Source organism: Symphalangus syndactylus, chromosome 8 (assembly GCF_028878055.3).
Source record: "Symphalangus syndactylus isolate Jambi chromosome 8, NHGRI_mSymSyn1-v2.1_pri, whole genome shotgun sequence".
Taxonomy (NCBI): domain Eukaryota; kingdom Metazoa; phylum Chordata; class Mammalia; order Primates; family Hylobatidae; genus Symphalangus; species Symphalangus syndactylus.
In genome coordinates this window covers 106,496,306-106,515,342 of record NC_072430.2, presented here as the reverse complement: position 1 = coordinate 106,515,342, position 19,037 = coordinate 106,496,306, and the positions used below count along the sequence as shown (strand labels likewise).

At 44.4% G+C, this 19,037-nt stretch overlaps 1 protein-coding gene across 3 annotated transcripts in view; it reads right to left on the bottom strand.

The window, feature by feature from the left end:
- The window catches only part of KIAA2012 (KIAA2012 ortholog), a 134,697-nt gene that overhangs the window by 72,581 nt on the left and 43,079 nt on the right, over nt 1-19,037 (bottom strand). For all 3 annotated transcript variants that reach the window (XM_063644890.1, XM_055290233.2, XM_055290232.2), the window contains exon 12: nt 8,904-8,972. In XM_063644890.1, the coding sequence (XP_063500960.1) occupies nt 8,904-8,972 (69 nt within the window). The remainder of the gene's footprint in view (nt 1-8,903; nt 8,973-19,037) is intronic.

Sequence of the window (19,037 nt, the reverse complement as noted above, 5' to 3'; positions counted from 1 at the left end):
GTTGGAGGTGCTGGCAGGAGCTTCTTTAAATCTGTTTAAGGCCTTTGTCTATGTATATCATTTCTGAGGCATGGGCACCCTTTGATGGCTAACATGCTGTCATGGAACATACCCCATAACTTGCAATGTTTCATCACCATGGAGGGGATATATCCGTTACCAAACAGGTCTCAGAAACCATCTTTGCCTTCTCATAGCTTTGCACAGGGACTTGCTGGCCCCAGCAGGAACCAATGGGAGAAGGCCTGAAAGTCAGCCTCAGTCCCTTCATGGTTTTGTGTTTTTTTGGTCATAAATGGAAAATGCAAATGCAAATTCCAGATTATTAAAAAAAAATTCTCCCCAGTATAAACTTAACCATAAAAGGAAGGATAATTTTGGTCCTTCTGACCTTTCCTTAAGAATATCTAAAAATACTTTATTTTATATGATGTGACTCAAGACACCTATGACCTATACAGTGTTTGTAGTGTTATAATAAATTTTGAGTCTGCTTGTTTAATGCAGGAGACCAAGACCCAAGATGGCCTTTTGGTATTGTCATTATCAAATTCTTGGGACGAGATTTAGGATCCTGTTTATGCTACACATTTTCACTTTAAATCTTCCTGAATGAGGAGGAGGGTGAGATGGGCATAGGGACTAGTTGCTGGAGGCCTGAATAAGTCTCCAGGCAAAAGACATCCCCCTGGGAGCTCTAACTAGGGAGTCAAGTAGACAGATCTAGAAAATATGAGCCAGTCTGAATTTAAATATGGAAGTACCCAGTAAATGCAAAGGCAATATATTTCTTCCAATTTGGGATAACAGTCCTTTTACTTATATCTTTTTAGATTAAGGCTAGCTAAGTCTCAAGGGTCTGGCTTTAGCTTTGGGAATACCAATCTCTCTCAAAAGTTCATAAATTATTTTTTATGGAAAGGTCTAAAGGCACATGGCAGTTTACCAAGCCCAGAATGAAAGCCTAGCTAGAGGACTGAATTTAAATTCGAGATGCATAACAGCAAAATATCAACCATGCGAGAAACCCTCCAATCAAGAAACATCACAGGATTAATAAGGATATCTATGGTGGAAGACTGTGTGGAGGAAAGGAATTCAGAAAAAAGGCTGAAGGTGGAACTGCATACAAAACAGCCAGCAAATGTCATTCACGTGGTGGTCTCCATTCTCCAGAAAAAAAAAATATATCTATTTATACATATATATAGATATATATATTTTTTAGACAGAGTCTTGCACTGTCGCCCAGGCTGGAGTACAGTGGCACGATTTCGGCTCACTGTAAGCTCCCGCCTCCCAGGTTCACGCCATTCTCCCACCTCAGCCTCCTGAGTAGCTAGGACTACAGGCACCAGCCACCTCACCCGGCTAATTTTTTTTTTTGTATTTTTAGTAGAGACGGGGTTTCACCGTGTTAGCCAGGCTGGTCTCGATCTCCTGACCTCGTGATCCACCTGCCTCTGCTTCCCAAAGTGCTGGGATTACAGGCTTGAGCCACCATGCCCGGCCTGAAAAAATACATATATATATTTTGAGAGGAGTCTTCCTCTGTCGCCCAGCCTGGAGTGCAGTGGTGCAACCTTGGCTCACTGTGACCTTTATCTCCCGGGTTTAAGCAATTTTCCCTGCTTCAATGTTTCCCTCCCAAGTAGCTGGGATTACAGGTGTGTGCCATCACACCTGGCTAATTTTTGTATTTTCAGTAGAGACGGGGTTTTGCCATGTTGGCCAGGCTGGTCTTAAACTCCTGACCTCAGGTGATCTGCCCGCCTCGGCCTCCCAAAGTGCTGGGATTACAGGTGTGAGCCACTGCACCTGGCCAGAAAATACTATTTTTGGTCACTTCTTCTCAAACAAATAAAGATATGTGGGGTCCCAACCCCTAGTCTTATCTCCTCCAATCTATTCTCTACATAGCTGGGAGTCATTTCTGTAAAATAAAAATTTGATGATGTCAATTCCTATGTAGGCAGAGTCCCACCGTCATTGGCGTAAATTCCTTAGCTGCTTTTATTTTTAAAAATTTTTTGAGATGGAGTTTCGCCCTTGTTGCCCAGGCTGGAGTGCAATGGCATGATCTCAGCTCACTGCAACCTCTGCCTCCTGGGTTCAAGCGATTCTCCTGCCTCAGCCTCCTGAGTAGCTGAGATTACAGGCATGAGCCATCACACCTGGCTAATTTTGTATTTTTAGCAGAGATGGGGGTTTCTCCATGTTGGTCAGGCCGGTCTCGAACTCCTGACCTCAGGTGATCTGCCTGCCTCGGCCTTCCAAAGTGCCGGGATTATAGGCATGAGCCACTGTGCCTGGCCTCTTAGCTGCTTTCTATGGCCCTTCATGATCTGGCTCCTGCCTCCTTTGCAAGGTGCATTTTTCATCACTCCCTCCCCTGCATGTACCCTGGGGTGCAGTCATTACAACTTGCTTCAGTTTCTCCATGCTGCCATGCTCTTTCACCTTTATATTGTCCTTTCTCCTAGAGCATCCTTTCTTTACCTCTTGGCTAGTTCCTATATACATCCTTAGAAACTCTGCTTAAGTGTCCTCTCCTTCCAAAAGCCTTCTCAACCTCCAGGCTGAGTCAGTCTGAACTCGTTCATAGCTCTCAACACATTCCACCCCTGTGGACTACTTTAAGGCATGGACGTGGTCTCTCCACTGTATTTTTGTGCCTACCATAGTATTTGTCACTAGTAGATGGACAATTAGTGTTTGTTGAATGAACGAATGAGCAATATCTTTCCGCTTTGTAAAACATACTCACAGACTGGGCCCAGTGGCTCACGCCTGTAATCCCAGCACTTTGGGAGGCTGAGGCAGGCGGATCACCTGAGCTCAGGAGTTTGAGACCAGCCTGGCGAACATAGTGAAACCCTGTCTCTACTAAAAATACAAAAAATTAGCCAGGTGTGGTGACATGCGCCTGTAATCCCAGCTACTTGGGAGGCTGAGGCAGGAGAATGGCTTGAACCCAGGAGACAGAGGTTGCAGTGAGTGGAGATTGGGCCATTGCACTTCAGCCTGGGCAACAAGAGCCAGACTCCGTCTCCAAACAAACAAACAAAAAAACATACTCACAGATTCTTTCTGTTGAACACAGTCTGATTCTGATGTCTACATTAATTTTCAAAGGAGGGATTATGGGGAAACCAAGACAATGGCAAAATCCTCAGGCCACAGAGAGATGTATGAAAGGAGCAAGGGAGAGAAACTAGGTGGGAAACATCCTTAAGAAAAGCCTCATACTTCTTTCTTTGTTTTTTATTTTATTTTTTTGAGATGGAGTCTCGCTCTGTTGCCCAGGCTGGAGTACAGTGGCGCAATCTTGGCTCACTGCAACCTCCGCCTCCTGGGTTCAAGTGATTCTCCTGCCTGAGCCCCCAGAGTAGCTGGGACTACAGGTGCCTGCCACCATGCCTGGCTAATTTTTGTGTTTTTGGTAGAGATGGGGTTTCACCATGTTGGCCAACCTGGTCTCGAACTCCTGACCTCAAGTGATCCACCTGCCTTGGCCTCCCAAAGTGTTGGGATTATAGGCGTAAACCACTGCGACTGGCCTTAAGCTTCTTTATAGTTGTGATGAGAAGACAACATAAATGTCTGAAGGGTGATTAAATAGAAAATACTATTTAAGAATTACTAGTTAATGAAAGTTATAATTTTTTGATCACTCTGACAGAAGAAAATTTAATATTCTAAACTTTAATATAGGTGAGAAATATAACGCACACACAAAATCCTAAGATCTACACCTGCTTTAAAATGCATTGTGCAAAGTATTACTTCACTACTTGGGCAAGGTCCTGATCCCTTAATGCATATCACGCATTAAGTGAACAGCAGATCCTGGCTACTTGGGAAGGACACATCCTGAGAATTTTAAGAATCCTTAGATTTGTGAATACTCCTAGTGTGTATCTATTGGTAATAAAACTAAAGAAGAATTGGAAAAAGAGAGTTCTTCGGACTCTTAATGAGACTATAAATAAAGGCTTAGAGTGATTTATTAAACTATTTTTTTGGCAGAGAACCATTACATTGTTAGACCACTTCACTTTCTCTTACTTCCATCACGAGTCCCAGCAGTCAGCTTTTTTTTAGGGCCATTAAAAATGCATGTGTGTGTATATATGTATATATAAAGAAATCAATGTTCTTCTGTTTGAAAAGTAACTGCACAAGAGCTATTGCAGATGTTATGATGAATTATAGACCACAATATGAGATGTGTGAGTGCTGCGAGGCTGGCTAGGCTCACTCACTAGCTTAGTAATAGTCTCTGTCTCCCAGCCTTGCAATATCAATGATTTGACTTCATGCCTCTGTAAAATGACAAATGGTGTGTGTCCCTGATGTTTTATTTATTTTTTATTTTAATTTTTTTAGAGACAGGGTCTTGCTATGTTGGCCAGGGTGGTCTTGAATCCTAGCCTCAAGTAATCCTCCCACCTTGGCCTCCCAAAGTGCTGAGATTACAGTCATGAGCCACCACACTGTGCCAGTCCCCTGACTTTTGAGGTCATTTCAAATAGTTGAAATCAACCTTCATGTCCACAAATACCCAAAGTCTAACATCTACACAATCCTTTTAGAATCCTGTCACTTTTATCTGAAAACAGTAATTAAAACCAAATGACCAAAAAGAAAACAAAAAATTGTGAAAGCTCTAGGCCAGGTGTGGTGGCTCATGCCTGTAATCCCAGCACTTTAGGAGGCCGAGGCAGGTGGATCACCTGAGGTCAGGAGTTCAAGACCATCCTGGCCAAAATGGTGAAACCCTGTCTCTACTAAAATTACAAAAATTAGCGGGGTGTGGTGGCGGGTGCCTGTAATCCCACCTACTGGAGAGCCTGAGGCATGAGAATCACTTGAACCTGGGAGATGGAGGTTGCAGTGAGCCAAGATTGTGCCACTACACTCCAGCCTGGGCAATAGAGTGAGACTCTGTCTCAAAAAAAAAAAAAAATTGTGAAAGCTCTATAGGTGTTCCAACGAATAGATGTTTTAAATTGGTCTTTGAACTCAGTTCCAGAGGGTATCAAGTATTTTATTTATTTATTTATTTATTTATTTTTGAGATGGAGTTTTGCTCTTGTTGCCCAGGCTGGAGTGCAATGGTGCGATCTTGGCTTACTGCAGCCTCTGCCACCGCAACCCTGCCTCTGGCAGGAGAAGCAGTTCTCCTGCCTCGGTCTCCTGAATAGCTGGGATTACAGACAGGTGTGAGCCGTTGTGCCTGGCCCAGATATTTTCAAAGTAGCATTATATCTATTCCCTTAGGAACAAATGGGGAATATTAAGCACAAAGTGATGTAAAAATGTTTTTGTTAAGGTCATTGGGCAAATCAAGGAAACAAATAAGGTTCTAAGTTGTGAAAGAGGCACCCTATGCTTATATGTGGAATGCATTTTCCTGCGGAGACTGTTCTGCATAGTGATTAAGTTTCCAAGTCAACCTGAAAAAAAAAAAAAAAAAGCCTGTTTCACCCATGTTGTAGCTAAACCTTTTCAATCATTAAATGCTTATGCTGCACTGACAGTAGGTATGTGTTAGCAGCATATTACCAGGTAATAGGGTTGCTGGTGGGCCCCTGCCCTTAAAAAGATTGCAGTCTAGTGACTGAGTGTGGTGCCTCACGCCTGTAATCCCAGCACTTTGAGATGCCAAGGTGGGAAGATGGCTTGAGACCAGAAGTTGGAGACCAGTCTGGGCAACATGGTGAAACCCCATCTCTACCAAAAAAAAAAAAAAAAAAAAAAAAAAGACAGGCATGATGGCAAGCACCTGTAGTCCCAGCTACTCAGGAGGTTGACACGGGAGGATCGCTTGAGCCCAGGAAGTCAAGGCTGCAGCGAGCTGAGATCCAGCCACTGCACTCCAGTCAACAGAGGGAGACCCTGTCTCAAAAGAAAAGAAAAGAAAAGAAGCTTGCAGTCTCATGGAGAGAAAAGTCTAGTCAGTGGACAATGCAGTGAGTGAGCTGCTGTGGCTGTAACTGGGCAAGCATGGTTCATTGTGCACATGTGGGTGGTGAGTGTCACCCCATCGGCAGGGAGGGGGAAGGGAAGGAGGGTGAGGGGAAAGTGGAAAAGCCTTCGTGGGGAGGTCAGTTTGAGGACTAAATTGGGAAGTGAAGGATTAGCAGGAGTTAACTAGGACAAGGGGTAAAAGTCAGGGGATAACAGAAAGTAGAATGGTGGTTGCCAGGGGCTAGGGGAGGGAGAAGGGGGAGTTGTTTAATGGGTATAAAGTTTCAGTTTTGCAAGATGAAAAGAGTTCTGGAGACTGGTTGCACAATAATGTGAATGTACTTAACTCCACTGGATTGTACACTAAAAATGGTTCAGATGACAAATTTTATGTTATCTGTATTTTACCGCGATTAAAAAATGCTGGATAGGAGGAGATGAGGAACTGTGCTCCAGGCAGAGGGAACAGTACATTCTAAAGCTTGGAAATAGGAAAGAGATTTGCATTAGTCCAAGGTCTTTTAGTTACTAGGAATAGAGGCGAGAAGGATCAAAACGTTCTCTCCTTTTCCTGGATCTAGAGCTTGCTGCGAGGCCCCCTGTAATAGGCTAAGTTAGCCTTTGGTGCACTGTCATGGCCCCTTCTGTACTTTTCTCCTTCTAGTGTCCCCTTCTCCATGCAGCTGATGTTCTGCTGTTCATCCGAGCCCCCTGGGGCACTCCATGGGCCAGGCATGTTTCAACCTTTAAGCTCTATATACTTCCAAATTACCCACCTTTGTTTCCACCCCAGCAGAATTTTTAGTCCCTCAGAGCAGCTGTTTCTAGCAAGGTTGCAAGAGAGCAACTATCTGATTAAATACACTTTTACTAAAGTGTGACAGACTATTCACTTCTCTGAAGTTTCAGAATCTTAAGAGGATACTTCTTAATCCAAGGTAAGTTTTTTATTGGTGAGATTTTAATAATAGAATGAAGGGAAATGGTAACATTTTAGGTGCTATTAGAAAGAATATTTTGGTTTGCAGAGCTAGCCTGTAAACAGGCTTATCTTGCTTGAAAATTTGTTTCAGGAGTTTGATTCTCCCAAACTGTTACTTTTTTTTTTTTTCCAACTTCTCGTCTTCTCCCTGTGATATCTCTAGAAGTTGCAAATCCTTTTTAGTGTTATCCACAAAAGGGTGTCTGATGCTGAGTAGGGGGAATTGGAGGGGGAAACGGAGGTTGGACAGAAGCCATTTGTTTGCATGTGTCATTACTAAGTCAAGGACTTCCTAAACTCTCAAATACTGTCAAATGGAATTGCCCCTCTTTAGACTGATGCTACTATGAACCATGCTTAGTCATACAAATACAGGTTCCTTGGGTTCAAATCCTAACTTTACTACTTTGTGTGACCTTGGGCAAGTCACTTAACCTCTCTTGAGCCACATTGTCCTAGATGAAAAATGAAGATAATAATAGGATTTATCTCCTATCGTTGCTGTGGGGATGAAACGAAATAATGGATACAAAGCACTTAGCATGACGTTTCGCATATCAGGGATATATAACAACAGTAGCTGTCACCACCACCACCACCACCACCACCACCACCACCACCACCAACATCATCATCATTTTTACTGAGGGCTCCTATTTAAGAGCTGCTCTGGCCCAGTTCTAACCAATGCATGAGAATGAGCAAAAACGGCATGGAAACTCTTTCTACCTTCGTCAGGATGTCTGCACAAGGAAGATGGCAAGGGGGAATGCAGAGGGCCAGACTCCCAGGTATTTCTCTGCTTACGGATTTTGAGATTGGCAAGGATACAATTGTGCCTTTTCTCTTAGTTTTGCAATCTCTGGCAAAAACAATCCTTCCACCCTGATTTGCCTATAGCCCTTGATCAGTGGCACTGCCTCCCGCCTGTTCCTACAGCAGCTTCTTCATGCAGGATTCATTGCTGCCCAGCCCCAAAAGAAGCAGCCAGGAGGCCGGGAGTGGTGGCTCATGCCTGTAATCCCAGTACTTTGGGAGGCTGAGGCGGGCGGATTACGAGGTCAGGAGTTCGAGACCAGCCTGGCCAATATGGTGAAGCCCCGTCTCTACTAAAAATACAAAAATTGGCCAGGCTTAGTGGCGGGTGCCTGTAATCCCGGCTACTCAGGAGGCTGAGGCAGGAGAATTGCTTGAACCTGGGAGTCAGAGGTTGCAGTGAGTCAAGACCTTGCCATTGCACTCCAGCCTGGGCGACAAGAGCGAAACTCCATCTCAAAAAAAAAAAAAAAAAAAAAGCAGCCAGGAAGACCACACACATTTCTCTGTTAATCAAAGACTATTTTTAGGAGAGAAAGTCTCCAGGTCATCATCCTTTCCTTGGTCTGAATCAGCAGCAGCCATGTCTGTGGGTGGAGGATGAGCTACAAAGTCAACCTATACTCCCAGTTTTTGCAGATCTCTCCATGGGGGAAATGAAATAGAAAAGGAATCTGAGGAGAGGCAGACCTGGCCTCAGTCCTCCATTGAAAATACAAGCCTGAGTCTTTCACAGATCGGCTCCTAGCTTGTGATGTGTGCAGGCTGACGGATGCACAACTCCAGGGGACAATGTCTACCTCATTATTTAGGGAATTGTGCAGTGGATTACCTGCAGGACCCACAGGACATCCCTGCAAGTTATCCTTCCCCAGGCCAGCTAAGCACAAGCACTTGGTTCCACCTGACGTCTCTTCCTCACTAATATTTACACTCAGACCACAGGGCTGCCCATCAGTAACTCATGAGAACAACACATTTCTCAGGCTTTCCAAGAAGCAAATCCTCTCTGCTACTTATTGGTATATTTGGGGAGAAATTGTGGGTTTCTGGAGGTCTGTATATGAAATAATATGATCATGAGTCAAATTACATAGAGAAGTAGAGGTAACTTTTTAGGGGAAAAGCTTACCTTTTAGGAAATGCTGACTACTAGGCCCTTCCTCTTCATGGCTGATATTTGAATTGACAGATTCATAGGCTGAAAAACAGTAAGATATTTTACCTGAGAGAGGGAAAAAGTCTTGTAAAAATTTATTCCCTTATCCGAAGACAGGGGAAAACATGAAGTGGTTGCCTCAACGATTAAGCTTTGCAATGAATTGGATTTTTTTTTTTTTTTTTTAATTTTTGAGATGGAGTCTCTTTCTGCTGCCCACACTGTAGTGCAGTGGCACGATCTTGGCTCACTGCAACCTCTGCCTACCGGGTTCAAGCAATTCTCCTGCCTCAACCATCTGACCAGCTGGGATTACAGGCATGTGCCACCACGCCTGGCTAATTTTTTGGATTTTTAGTAGAGGTGGGGTTTCGTCATGTTGGCCAAGCTGGTCTTGACTCCCCATCTCAAGTGATCTGCCCACCTCAGCCTCCCAAAGTGCTGGGATTACAGGCATGAGCCACCGCACTGGCCTTGAATTGAATGTTTTTGAAAATCCACCGATGATATTCTGGAGAGAAGGTTGATCTAGGATTAAAAAAGCATTGAGGAAAATAATGTTTTTATCTAAGATGTTTAAAGGTAAAATTCTGTAGGGTCCATGATGATAAAATTCTGTAAGGAGAACTTTTGACAAAACAAGATCATGAAACAGTTAACGTTTGACACATGCTGCAAGATGCCCAGATTTGAACAGCAGCTGTGTCTCAGTGTGTGCAGCCATGGGGGATGACAGACAAGCACAAAAAGCCCCCCTCTCCAGTTGTAGCACAAACAGAGTGTTGGACCAGGGGAGCCAGGAGGGATTCTAGTCCATCTGATTCTAGCCAAAAAGACTGACAGGCTTTTTCACAGCCCCTGATGAATTTTTTTTTTTGCGATCTGCTAGTCACCTGGGGTGAGAATTATTCTCCTAGCTACCCTTGTCAGTCAAAATGAAAATTAGTTAAAACAATGCTGTCTTAATGACTGATGAGAATTAGAATGACAGACTTGTGAAAGTTAAGGGAGAGGTAATAGCAAAGAGATCAATTGAGTGGGTCCTATATGAAGGGTTTTTTTTGAGAAGGAGTTTCGCTCTGTCACCAGGCTGGAGTGCAATGGCACAATCTTGGCTGGCTGCAACCTCCACCTCCCAGGTTCAAGCAATTCTCCTGCCTCAACCTCCCAAGTAGCTGGGACTACAGGTGCCTGCCACCAACACCTGGCTAATTTTTTTGTATTTTTAGTAGAAACAGGGTTTCACCATGTTGGCCAGGCTGGTCTCAACCTCCTGACCTCAGCTGATCCACTTGCTTCTGCCTCCCAAAGTGCTGGGATAACAGGTGTGAGCCACCGTGCCCAGCAGGAAGAAAGGTTTTTAAAGGGAAATTTGGTGTGTTTGTATGAGAGAGAGAGAGAAGCAGAGAGACAGAGAAGGGAGAGGGAGGTGTGAGATATCAGGGAGAGAGCAACAGAGAAGAAAAAAAGGAATCCTAGAAAATTCAAACCAGAAAAGACTTAAAGATCTTCTAGTCTGCCTAGCCACCAAATTCATCTCCAAATAATTCTATTTATTTATTTTTTTGCTTCATTGTCTCATTACCAATAACAAATAGACTAGAGAGGATGCCAAGAAAGAATGTTTGGGTTTTATTTGCTAAACTGCGGTGGGGCTTGGCAAAGCCTGCCTCTCGGTGCTCCTGCATCTCAGGGCACACACACGCTCACGTGCGCGCTGATAGCTGAGGCTGAGCAGGCGGCCTGGGATTCTGAGCATCAACATGGAGAGAGGAAAAGCCGTAATTAGTGTTAATTGTTGACCCTGCAGTTCAAGAATAGATGCTCTGGAGAATGGGAAATGAGAACAAACATTAATTATTGAGTAGGGACCTTGGAGACAGACACTCTGGATTAAAAGGAGAGAGATAAATTGCATAATGAATGTTAATTTTCCCTCAAAGAATTGAGTGGTCGGTGGTTGAAATGGAAAAAGAGGCTAAAAAACAGTCATGAAAGAGAAAGCTCTGTGTGTGTCAGGTGAGAGGGTGGAGGAGGGTTACACAAACACCGTCTGTCACCACCACCGCCCTGCCCTTTGCCTCGTAGCTCCCAAGAAGTTTGCTATCAGGGTTTTCCTTAGAACTCATTATTTACCACAGCTGCCTGCTAGGAAGCTCAACCATTTCCCCTACAGCCCAGGAGCCAGAAAACAGCCACACTGCACTGCTGACAAGCTGAAAGGCACACGGCATGGGGATCTATTTTTTTCTGTGTGCTGGTGGGACTTTTGACTTGGCTTGAGGGAGGCTGCCAGAGCTGTGGCCCTGTGGGTGCTGCTGTGGGGACAATGTGGGCTCCAGGCCTTAGTTGTTGTTTTAGCTTAATTACAATACAGGAGACACATATGCCCCCCTTTCCAAAATAACCTTCTTAACTGAAAGTAAAAACAGAATAAAGATAATTTGGGCTGGGTGCGGTGGCTTACGCCTGTAATCCCAGCACTTTGGGAGGCCGAGGCAGGTGGATCACCCGAGGTCAGGAGTTTGAGACCAGCCTGACCAACATAGTGAAACCCCATCTCTACTAAAAATACAACAAATTTAGCCAGGCGTGGTGGTGCACCACCTGTAGTCCCAGCTCCTTGGAGGCTGAGGCAGGAGAATCTCTTGAACCCAAGAAGTGGAGGCTGCAGTGAGCCGAGATCGCACCACTGCACTCCAGCCTGGGCAACAAGAACAAAACTCAGTCTCAAAAAAAAAAAAAAAGCGAATTTGAGTAGAAGATTGGAGATGAGCATTGTAGCCAATTTTATAAAGAGGATCTGCAAATAGGCTTGTCATGGGCGGCCCAGATCTCAGAGTGCTGGTTGAGATTCTCACGTCCAGTCAGTGGCCCTGGGGAGCATGCCTTTTAGGCATGGCTGCTCACTGCCTTCCACTCGGGCCCTCACCCAGTATTGTCTGGCTGATTGTGCAGTAGCCTGAGCCTTCTGCCTTTTCTCTTGTCTGTTTCTTCATGCCAGCTCACGCGTTGGGTTGCATGACATCCCTCCTCAAACATCTGTGATTCCTTGTTGCCTAAACAGCAGCATTTTGGCTCTCTCCTGGCACACAAGGCTTTCCCTGGTCTGGCCCTGGTCTGCCTTTCAGGCCCAGCTCCTCCTCACCCCCAGCATGAAGCCCCTCCACAGTCCACTCACACCGCGCTGCTCCTCATTATGCACGTGTTCTCTACATTCCTCTTTTTGTTCATGCTGGTGTCTCGGCCGGCTGGCCCTCCCCTTCCCTGTCTATCTACTTCTCGTTTCTCAAAGGTCAGTGTAAATGGAACTTCCTCTGTAAAAAGCCCTTCCCAACCTCCTAGGGTAGAATTAATGGTTCCTTCCTGGAATACCCCTGGATTGTGCTCTTAGGCCTCTGTGATGGCACTCATTTCATTCTGCCTTGTGGTACAGTTACTGGCTTGTGAATCTGTTCTCCACGTGGACTCTGAGGTCCTTGAGGGCAGTGACCGCAGTGCCTGGGGTGGAGCTTTGGTATGTGGAGTGAGAACAGACAGGCCTGGGAATGAAGCCCAGCTCTGCCCTTACCAGGTAAGTGAGCTCCGTGTGTTTCAATCTCCTTACCTGTGATATGTGATTGAAAATACTCACTTCCTAGGATCGTCGGGATAAGGGAACAAGATGACATGCATAGCAAGGTGCCTGAGAGTGTTTGCTCTCCATATTAACATCCTTCCATGTCCCTTGCATATGGGAGGTATTCAGTACATTGTATCGAAGGAGTCAAACACACATGTAATGGGCCTTCTTTGAGGTTCAACCATATTTCATATTGGAATTTTACTTAATACTTTACAAGATGGAGTGCAAGTGTGATCTGATTTGATTTTCACAAAGCAATGTGAAGTATGTTGGCAGATATTATAGTTGCATTCTGTTAAGGCACAAGGTAAGCTGCTGTAAAACAAGAGACCCAAAAAGATACATTTATTTCTCTTGCACTTACAAGTCCAGAGGTAGGCAGGCAGGCGGATCAGGGTGGCTCTGCTCCATAAAATTACCTGAGCACCCTGGTTCCTAATCTCTTAGTACTCCATCATCCCATATGGAATTGTTCTCTTCCACATGGTTGAAGCTGTTACCACAACCAAGTCCAAGGAGAAAGAGGAGGGGAAAGGCAGTTTCCTTTTAAGGAAATGACCTGGAAGTTGCATGTGTTACTTCCATTCACATCCCATTGGTCAAACCTTGGTCACATGGCCGTACCTAGCTGCAAGTGAGTCTGGGAAGCATAATCTCTTGGTAGGCAGCCATGTGTTCAGCTAAAATCCAGGGTGGGGGATTCTATTATTAGAATTTAGCTGAACACATTCTTCTATTATTCCTTTTATAAATATTATTCAGTCAATATTCATAATATACAGTAAATATTATGAGAAATACTCTGGGAGTACCAAATGTGTTCTCTGGGATATTCAGAGGTAGATGAGGGGCATCTACTCACAGGAATTTTAAATCTAGGAGGGGAAAGAAGAAAAATAGTATAAAGGATAAAAGATGTGAGGGAGTGCTTGGTAAGAGGCCCAGGTGGTAAGAATGAGTGGAACGTAAGGAAATAGCAATCGTGGCAGAGGTGGTCAGGTAAGGCATCACAGTAGAGAGGGAACTTTGACTGGTCCTTGAAGCTTGAAAACCTGGATAAGAGGGACTAGAAGCTGTGTGATGCAGTGGGAAAAGCTCTGGCCTCACTGGATGAAGGAAGATCTGGGTTTGAGCCTTGGATTTGCCATATAAAAGCTGTGTGGCTTTGAGCAAATCATACCTCTTTGGGCATCAGTTTCCTTATCCATAAAATCAGAGGTTTTCTTTTCTCTTTTTGAGACAAGGTCTCACTCTATTGCCTAGGCTGGTGTGCAGTGGTGCAGTCATGGCTCACTGCAGCCTTGACTTCCCAGGCTCAAGCAATACTCCCACCTCAGCCCCTGGAGTAGCTTGGACCACAGGTGCGCACACCAGGCCCAGCTAATTTTTAAAAGTTTTTTCAGAGATGGGATTGCACTATGTTGCTCAGTGTATTAGTCCGTTTTCATGCTGCTGATAAAGAAAGAACTGAAACTAGGCAATTTACAAAAGAAAGAGGTTTAATTGGACTCAGTTCCATGTGGCTGAGGAGGCCTCACAATCATGGCAGAAGGCAAGGAGGAGTAAGTCACATCTTACATGGATGGCAGTAGGCAAAGAGCTTGTGCAAGGAAACTCCCCTTTTTAAAACCATGAGATCTCGTGAGACTCATTCACTATCAGGAGAACAGCACAGGAAAGAGCTGCCACCATAATTCGATCACCCCTCACCAGGTTCCTCCCATGACATGTGGGAACTGTGGGAGTTACAGTTCAAGATGAAATTTGGGTGGGGACACAGCCAAACGATATCACTCAGGTTGGTCTTGAACTCCTGGGCTCAAATGATCCTCCTGCCTCAGCCTCCCAAAGTGCTGGGATTATAGGCATGAGCCACCGTGCCTGGCCCAGCAGGTTTTCTAATTGTCACATAGCTCTAGTGGCCCTGCATAGCCCCCCACCCCACTCCTAGAACCGTCTTAGGAGGGGAAGAGTTAGTTGAGTTCAGAGAAGTTGGGAGGGACATAATTAGACCATCTCCACTTCAACCAGATAGTTCTGCTTTTATCTGTTTTATTTACTGGTATCCTCGGAAAGTCTGATTAAATGCCTCCTTTGCTTAAATACTGATGACGGTGATGCCTAAGTTCCCTCCTGACTCTAGGGTTCTCTGAAACAGAACAAATGCAAGGGAGGTAGAATTCATAACTTCACAGGTTCTGTAAAAAATGACATAAGTATCATCATCTTAAAAAAAAGGAAATAATATATTCTTCAGTACTTTGTATTGATTTTTTCTTCAAAAAATGAATAGCTAGTGGATTCAAAGCAAGCTATTATTCCTTTTTTTTTTTTTTTTCCTGAGATGGAGTCTCACTCTGTTGCCCAGGCCGGAGTGCAATGGCACTGTCTCGGCTCACTGCAATCTCTGCCTCCTGGGTTCAAGTAATTCTCCTGCCTCAGCCTCCCGAGTAGCTGGGATTACAGGCACCTGCCATCGTGCCTGGCTAAGTTTTGTATTTTTAGTAGAGTCAGGGTTTCAACAACTCCTGACCTCAGGTGATCCATCCTCCTCAGCCTCCCAAAGTGGATTACAGTCATGAGCCATCACGCCTGGCTGCAAGCTATTATTCTTGACATGTTTCTTCTTCGGAAGCCATAAAGTGGTGATGATGCCACCTTTTCAGCTACATATGAGGTAGGGAAGTCTTTATGTTTCTAGGAATCACAAGAGGTTTCTGTCAAAGGAAATGAAGGAGAGTCCCTACTGCGTTTTAGTAGTTCTCTACTGGTGGTTATCAGGACACCTTCCAGAGTGGGCTGTGAGGCCTTGCTGGTCTCACTACAGTGAGGGAAAGAATGCTGCTTCCTTCTGAAGGCTGGGACAAACACAGTTATCACAGCCTGCCCTTCTACAATCACTCAACACTGTGGTACATGTGACAGACCTAACTTAGCCCCATGCCAAGCCTGATGGGAATCTCCTGTAATTTTTGTAAGGAGAGATTTTAGTCAGGGTTCAGCCCAGAACAGAAACTGCCCAAATATTTTTAAGAAGAAACAGAGTTGCTATAGAGTAACTGCCTCTTATCATGCTGGGTCTTCATGAGCTCAGTACCCAGAGCTGTGATGCTTCTGCCTCACTTCTGCCCTCCAAATCTCATGCAAGCGCATCTAATTGGCAGAAAATAATTTGCATCCAGCCCCCTAGCTGCAAAGGTTATCTGGGAAATGTAGTTTTTAGCCTTCTAGCCTCTGTAGTAACAGGCAGGCCCACTGAAAGGAAATGCTGGGTGCCCAGAGACCATATCCAGCCACATTTTCCTTTATTCAAACATTTGACTGGAGATCACTAGTACTGGTAACATCTGCCAACATTATTTCTCATGAGAGATATGAAAAACACTGAAAAGGCATAAGGGACAATGTACACTATAACCACATGGGGTTCCTATCTTCCTGTATTTCTTCCTATCCAGAGATGGATGGATTGTGGACTCTATGATTCAGAACTGATGTTTAGAGAATAAAAATAATAATAGTCACAAATGATTAATGGCTGAAATCCTGTTTCCGGATTTAGACACAAGAACTGCTCCACTGAGAGAGTCTCCTTGGGGAAAGGGGCATATTTAGAAACATGCCATGTTAGAAGAACCTTAGAAATCGTCAGTTTAGCATTTTCCAAAGTTTGCCAAAACCTTTTTAGATCCACATGATGCTTTACCAAAAACAAAGGGATTCAGTGATCAAATAAGTTTGGGAAACAGTGCATATCCCCATCCTGAAGAACCATGGTGCACATCAGCATATCAGAGGCTCTAGGAAGTCCTGCGGTAAGGGATCTGCTTAACTTTGGTCCACTGGTTTCCAAATGTATCTGGCCCTAGAACCTTTCCTTTTTTACACAATGCCTGTTAACCTTCTGAGGAATTGGAGTTCGACGGGACATGTGCTGTGAGGACTGGATCTAATATCAACTCCTCTTTTTCCATATGAGGAAGCTGAGGTCCAAGGCAATGAAGTTATTTGCCTGTGATCACAGAAATCCTGGGCAGTACAGGTGGGAATAAAACTAGAGTTTTTTCTTCTTCCTCACATGGCCTTATCGAAATTAATTCTCCTCCCTTACATCTCTCGGCATCATCAGTAAGGTAACAGCTACTAAGAGATGGGCTGCTTAAGGAAAATCATACTTTAAACAGTACCCCACCAACATGGAAGGATTATTTTACCCATGGGGTCCCACAACCAACTTATCACAAGGGAAAACTGGGGAGAACAGTCACATAGCCTATGTTTACCCCTAAATGATCAGTGTTTTGAGACCAGCTGGGATATTCTTAGACTCATCTTTCTGTCAACCAAATCACAGACCATCACAAAATGACACCAAGTATACTAGTTATCTAGAATACTAGTTATCTATTACTGCAAAACAAATGATCCTGAAACCTAAAACAATAAACCTTTGTTATGACTCAGTTTCTGTGGGAATCTTGGAGTGGCTTAGGTGTGTGGTTCTGGTGCAGCCTTTTATGAGGTCACAGACAGAGTGTCAGCCAGGGATGCAGTCATCTGAAGACTTGACTGGGGCTGGAGAATTTCCTCTGAAGGCACCTCCCGCACAAGCCTGGGAAGTTCATTCTGGCTGTTGGCAGGGGGCTTCTGTTCCTTGCCATGTGGACTGCTTGCCATAGGCTGCTTGAGTGGCCTCATCACAGACATGGTGGTTGGCTTTCCCTAGAGTGAGTAATCCGAGACAGAGGGCAAGGAGGAAGCCTTGGTGCCTTTTATGACCCCAGTCTCAGAAGTCACATACCATCAATTCTGCCATAGTCTATCTTTATTTAGAAGTGAGCCATCATATCCCACTCACAACCAAGGGGAGAAGAGTTAGTATCTCCCTTTCGAAGGGGGAAGTGTCAAAGAATTTGTGGATTTTAAAACCACCATACCAAGAAAGAGTTGCAAGGGGGAATGATGCTAATTAAATGACAAACGACAACAACAACAACAAACAAACAAGAAAGGCTGGGTGCAGTGGCTCATGCGTGTATCCCAGTGCTTTGAGAGACCTAGGTGGGAGGATTGCTTGAGGCCAGGAGTTTGAGACCAGCCTGGGCAACATAGGGAGACCCCATCTCAAAAAAAAAAAAAAAAAAAAAAAGCCGGGCATGGTGACTTGTGCCTGTAGCCCCAGCTATTTGGAGGCTGAGGTGGCAGGATAGCTTGAACCCAGGAGTTTGAGGCTTCAGTGAGCCATGATTGCACCACTGTACTCTAGCCTGTGCGACAGAACAAGACCCTGTCTAAAAAAACAAAAAAAACCCAAGAAACATTTTGAGGGTAAAAATCCATTTAGAACAAGAACAAATACTAAACAGAAACTCTGAAAGAGACCAGGAATTTAAATTTACATGGGACTTGATGCCCAACCTGAATCATTGGCATAAACATCCTTGAACTTCTTTGTAAAACAAACTTCTGAATTAAAGAACTTCTGAGAGAAAACTTCTATTGCTGGCACTGTGACTAGGGGAGCAGATGAAGGATAAGCAATTCAGAGGGCATATCCAGTCGTTTGACTTTTATCCTTCTAAGTTAACTTTTCCTTTCTCAAGACTTTCAATTTCCTAAATGTTGCAATATCCCAACATGACCAAAAGGGTCAAATTCCAGCTCTAGTCTTCATATCTTTTTTTTTTTTTTCTTCTGAAGGTTTATATTCATTTCCCTATGCTGTCTGAAAGCAAGATATCATGATCTAATTGCCTAAGAATTTATTTCCAAATAGTTGTTGACAGAGCCTGGAAGTCTCAGAAAGATCAGATGGATCGTATTCCTTCCTTTACTCAAGAGTTTTTTTTTTTTTTTTAATTAAAAAAACCCCAAAAAACCAACAACAACTATGATCCCTAAAGAACTTTCCTTTGTGGCACCTGGGGTATTCAGTCAATCAACAAGCTTTTCCTGGACATATGATAGAGATGAGATGTTCTCTAGGACTCATATATTGGGAGCTAAACAGAAAACAGATGCAGATAAATACAATAATCACAAAAGTGGGATTGAGAGAGAGAGAGAGGAATGGGGCTGAGGCTACATCTAGGCAGTTGTGTGCAATGAGGTGGATTTATTAAGGAAAATGTTCCAGAAAAGATGAACTTAAAGCTATTCTAAACATTTGGGGGCAACTTGAGCAAAAGTTTGGAGAGAAAAGAATGAAGGCCGGGCGCGGTGGCTCACACTTGTAATCCCAGCACTTTGGGAGGCCGAGGCGGGCGGATCACGAGGTCAGGAGATCGAGACCACGGTGAAACCCCGTCTCTACTAAAAATACAAAAAATTAGCCGGGCGTGGTGGCGGGCGCCTGTAGTCCCAGCTACTCGGAGAGGCTGAGGCAGGAGAATGGCGTGAACTCGGGAGGCGGAGCTTGCAGTGAGCCGAGATTGCGCCACTGCACTCCAGCCTGGGCGACAGAGCGAGACTCCGTCTCAAAA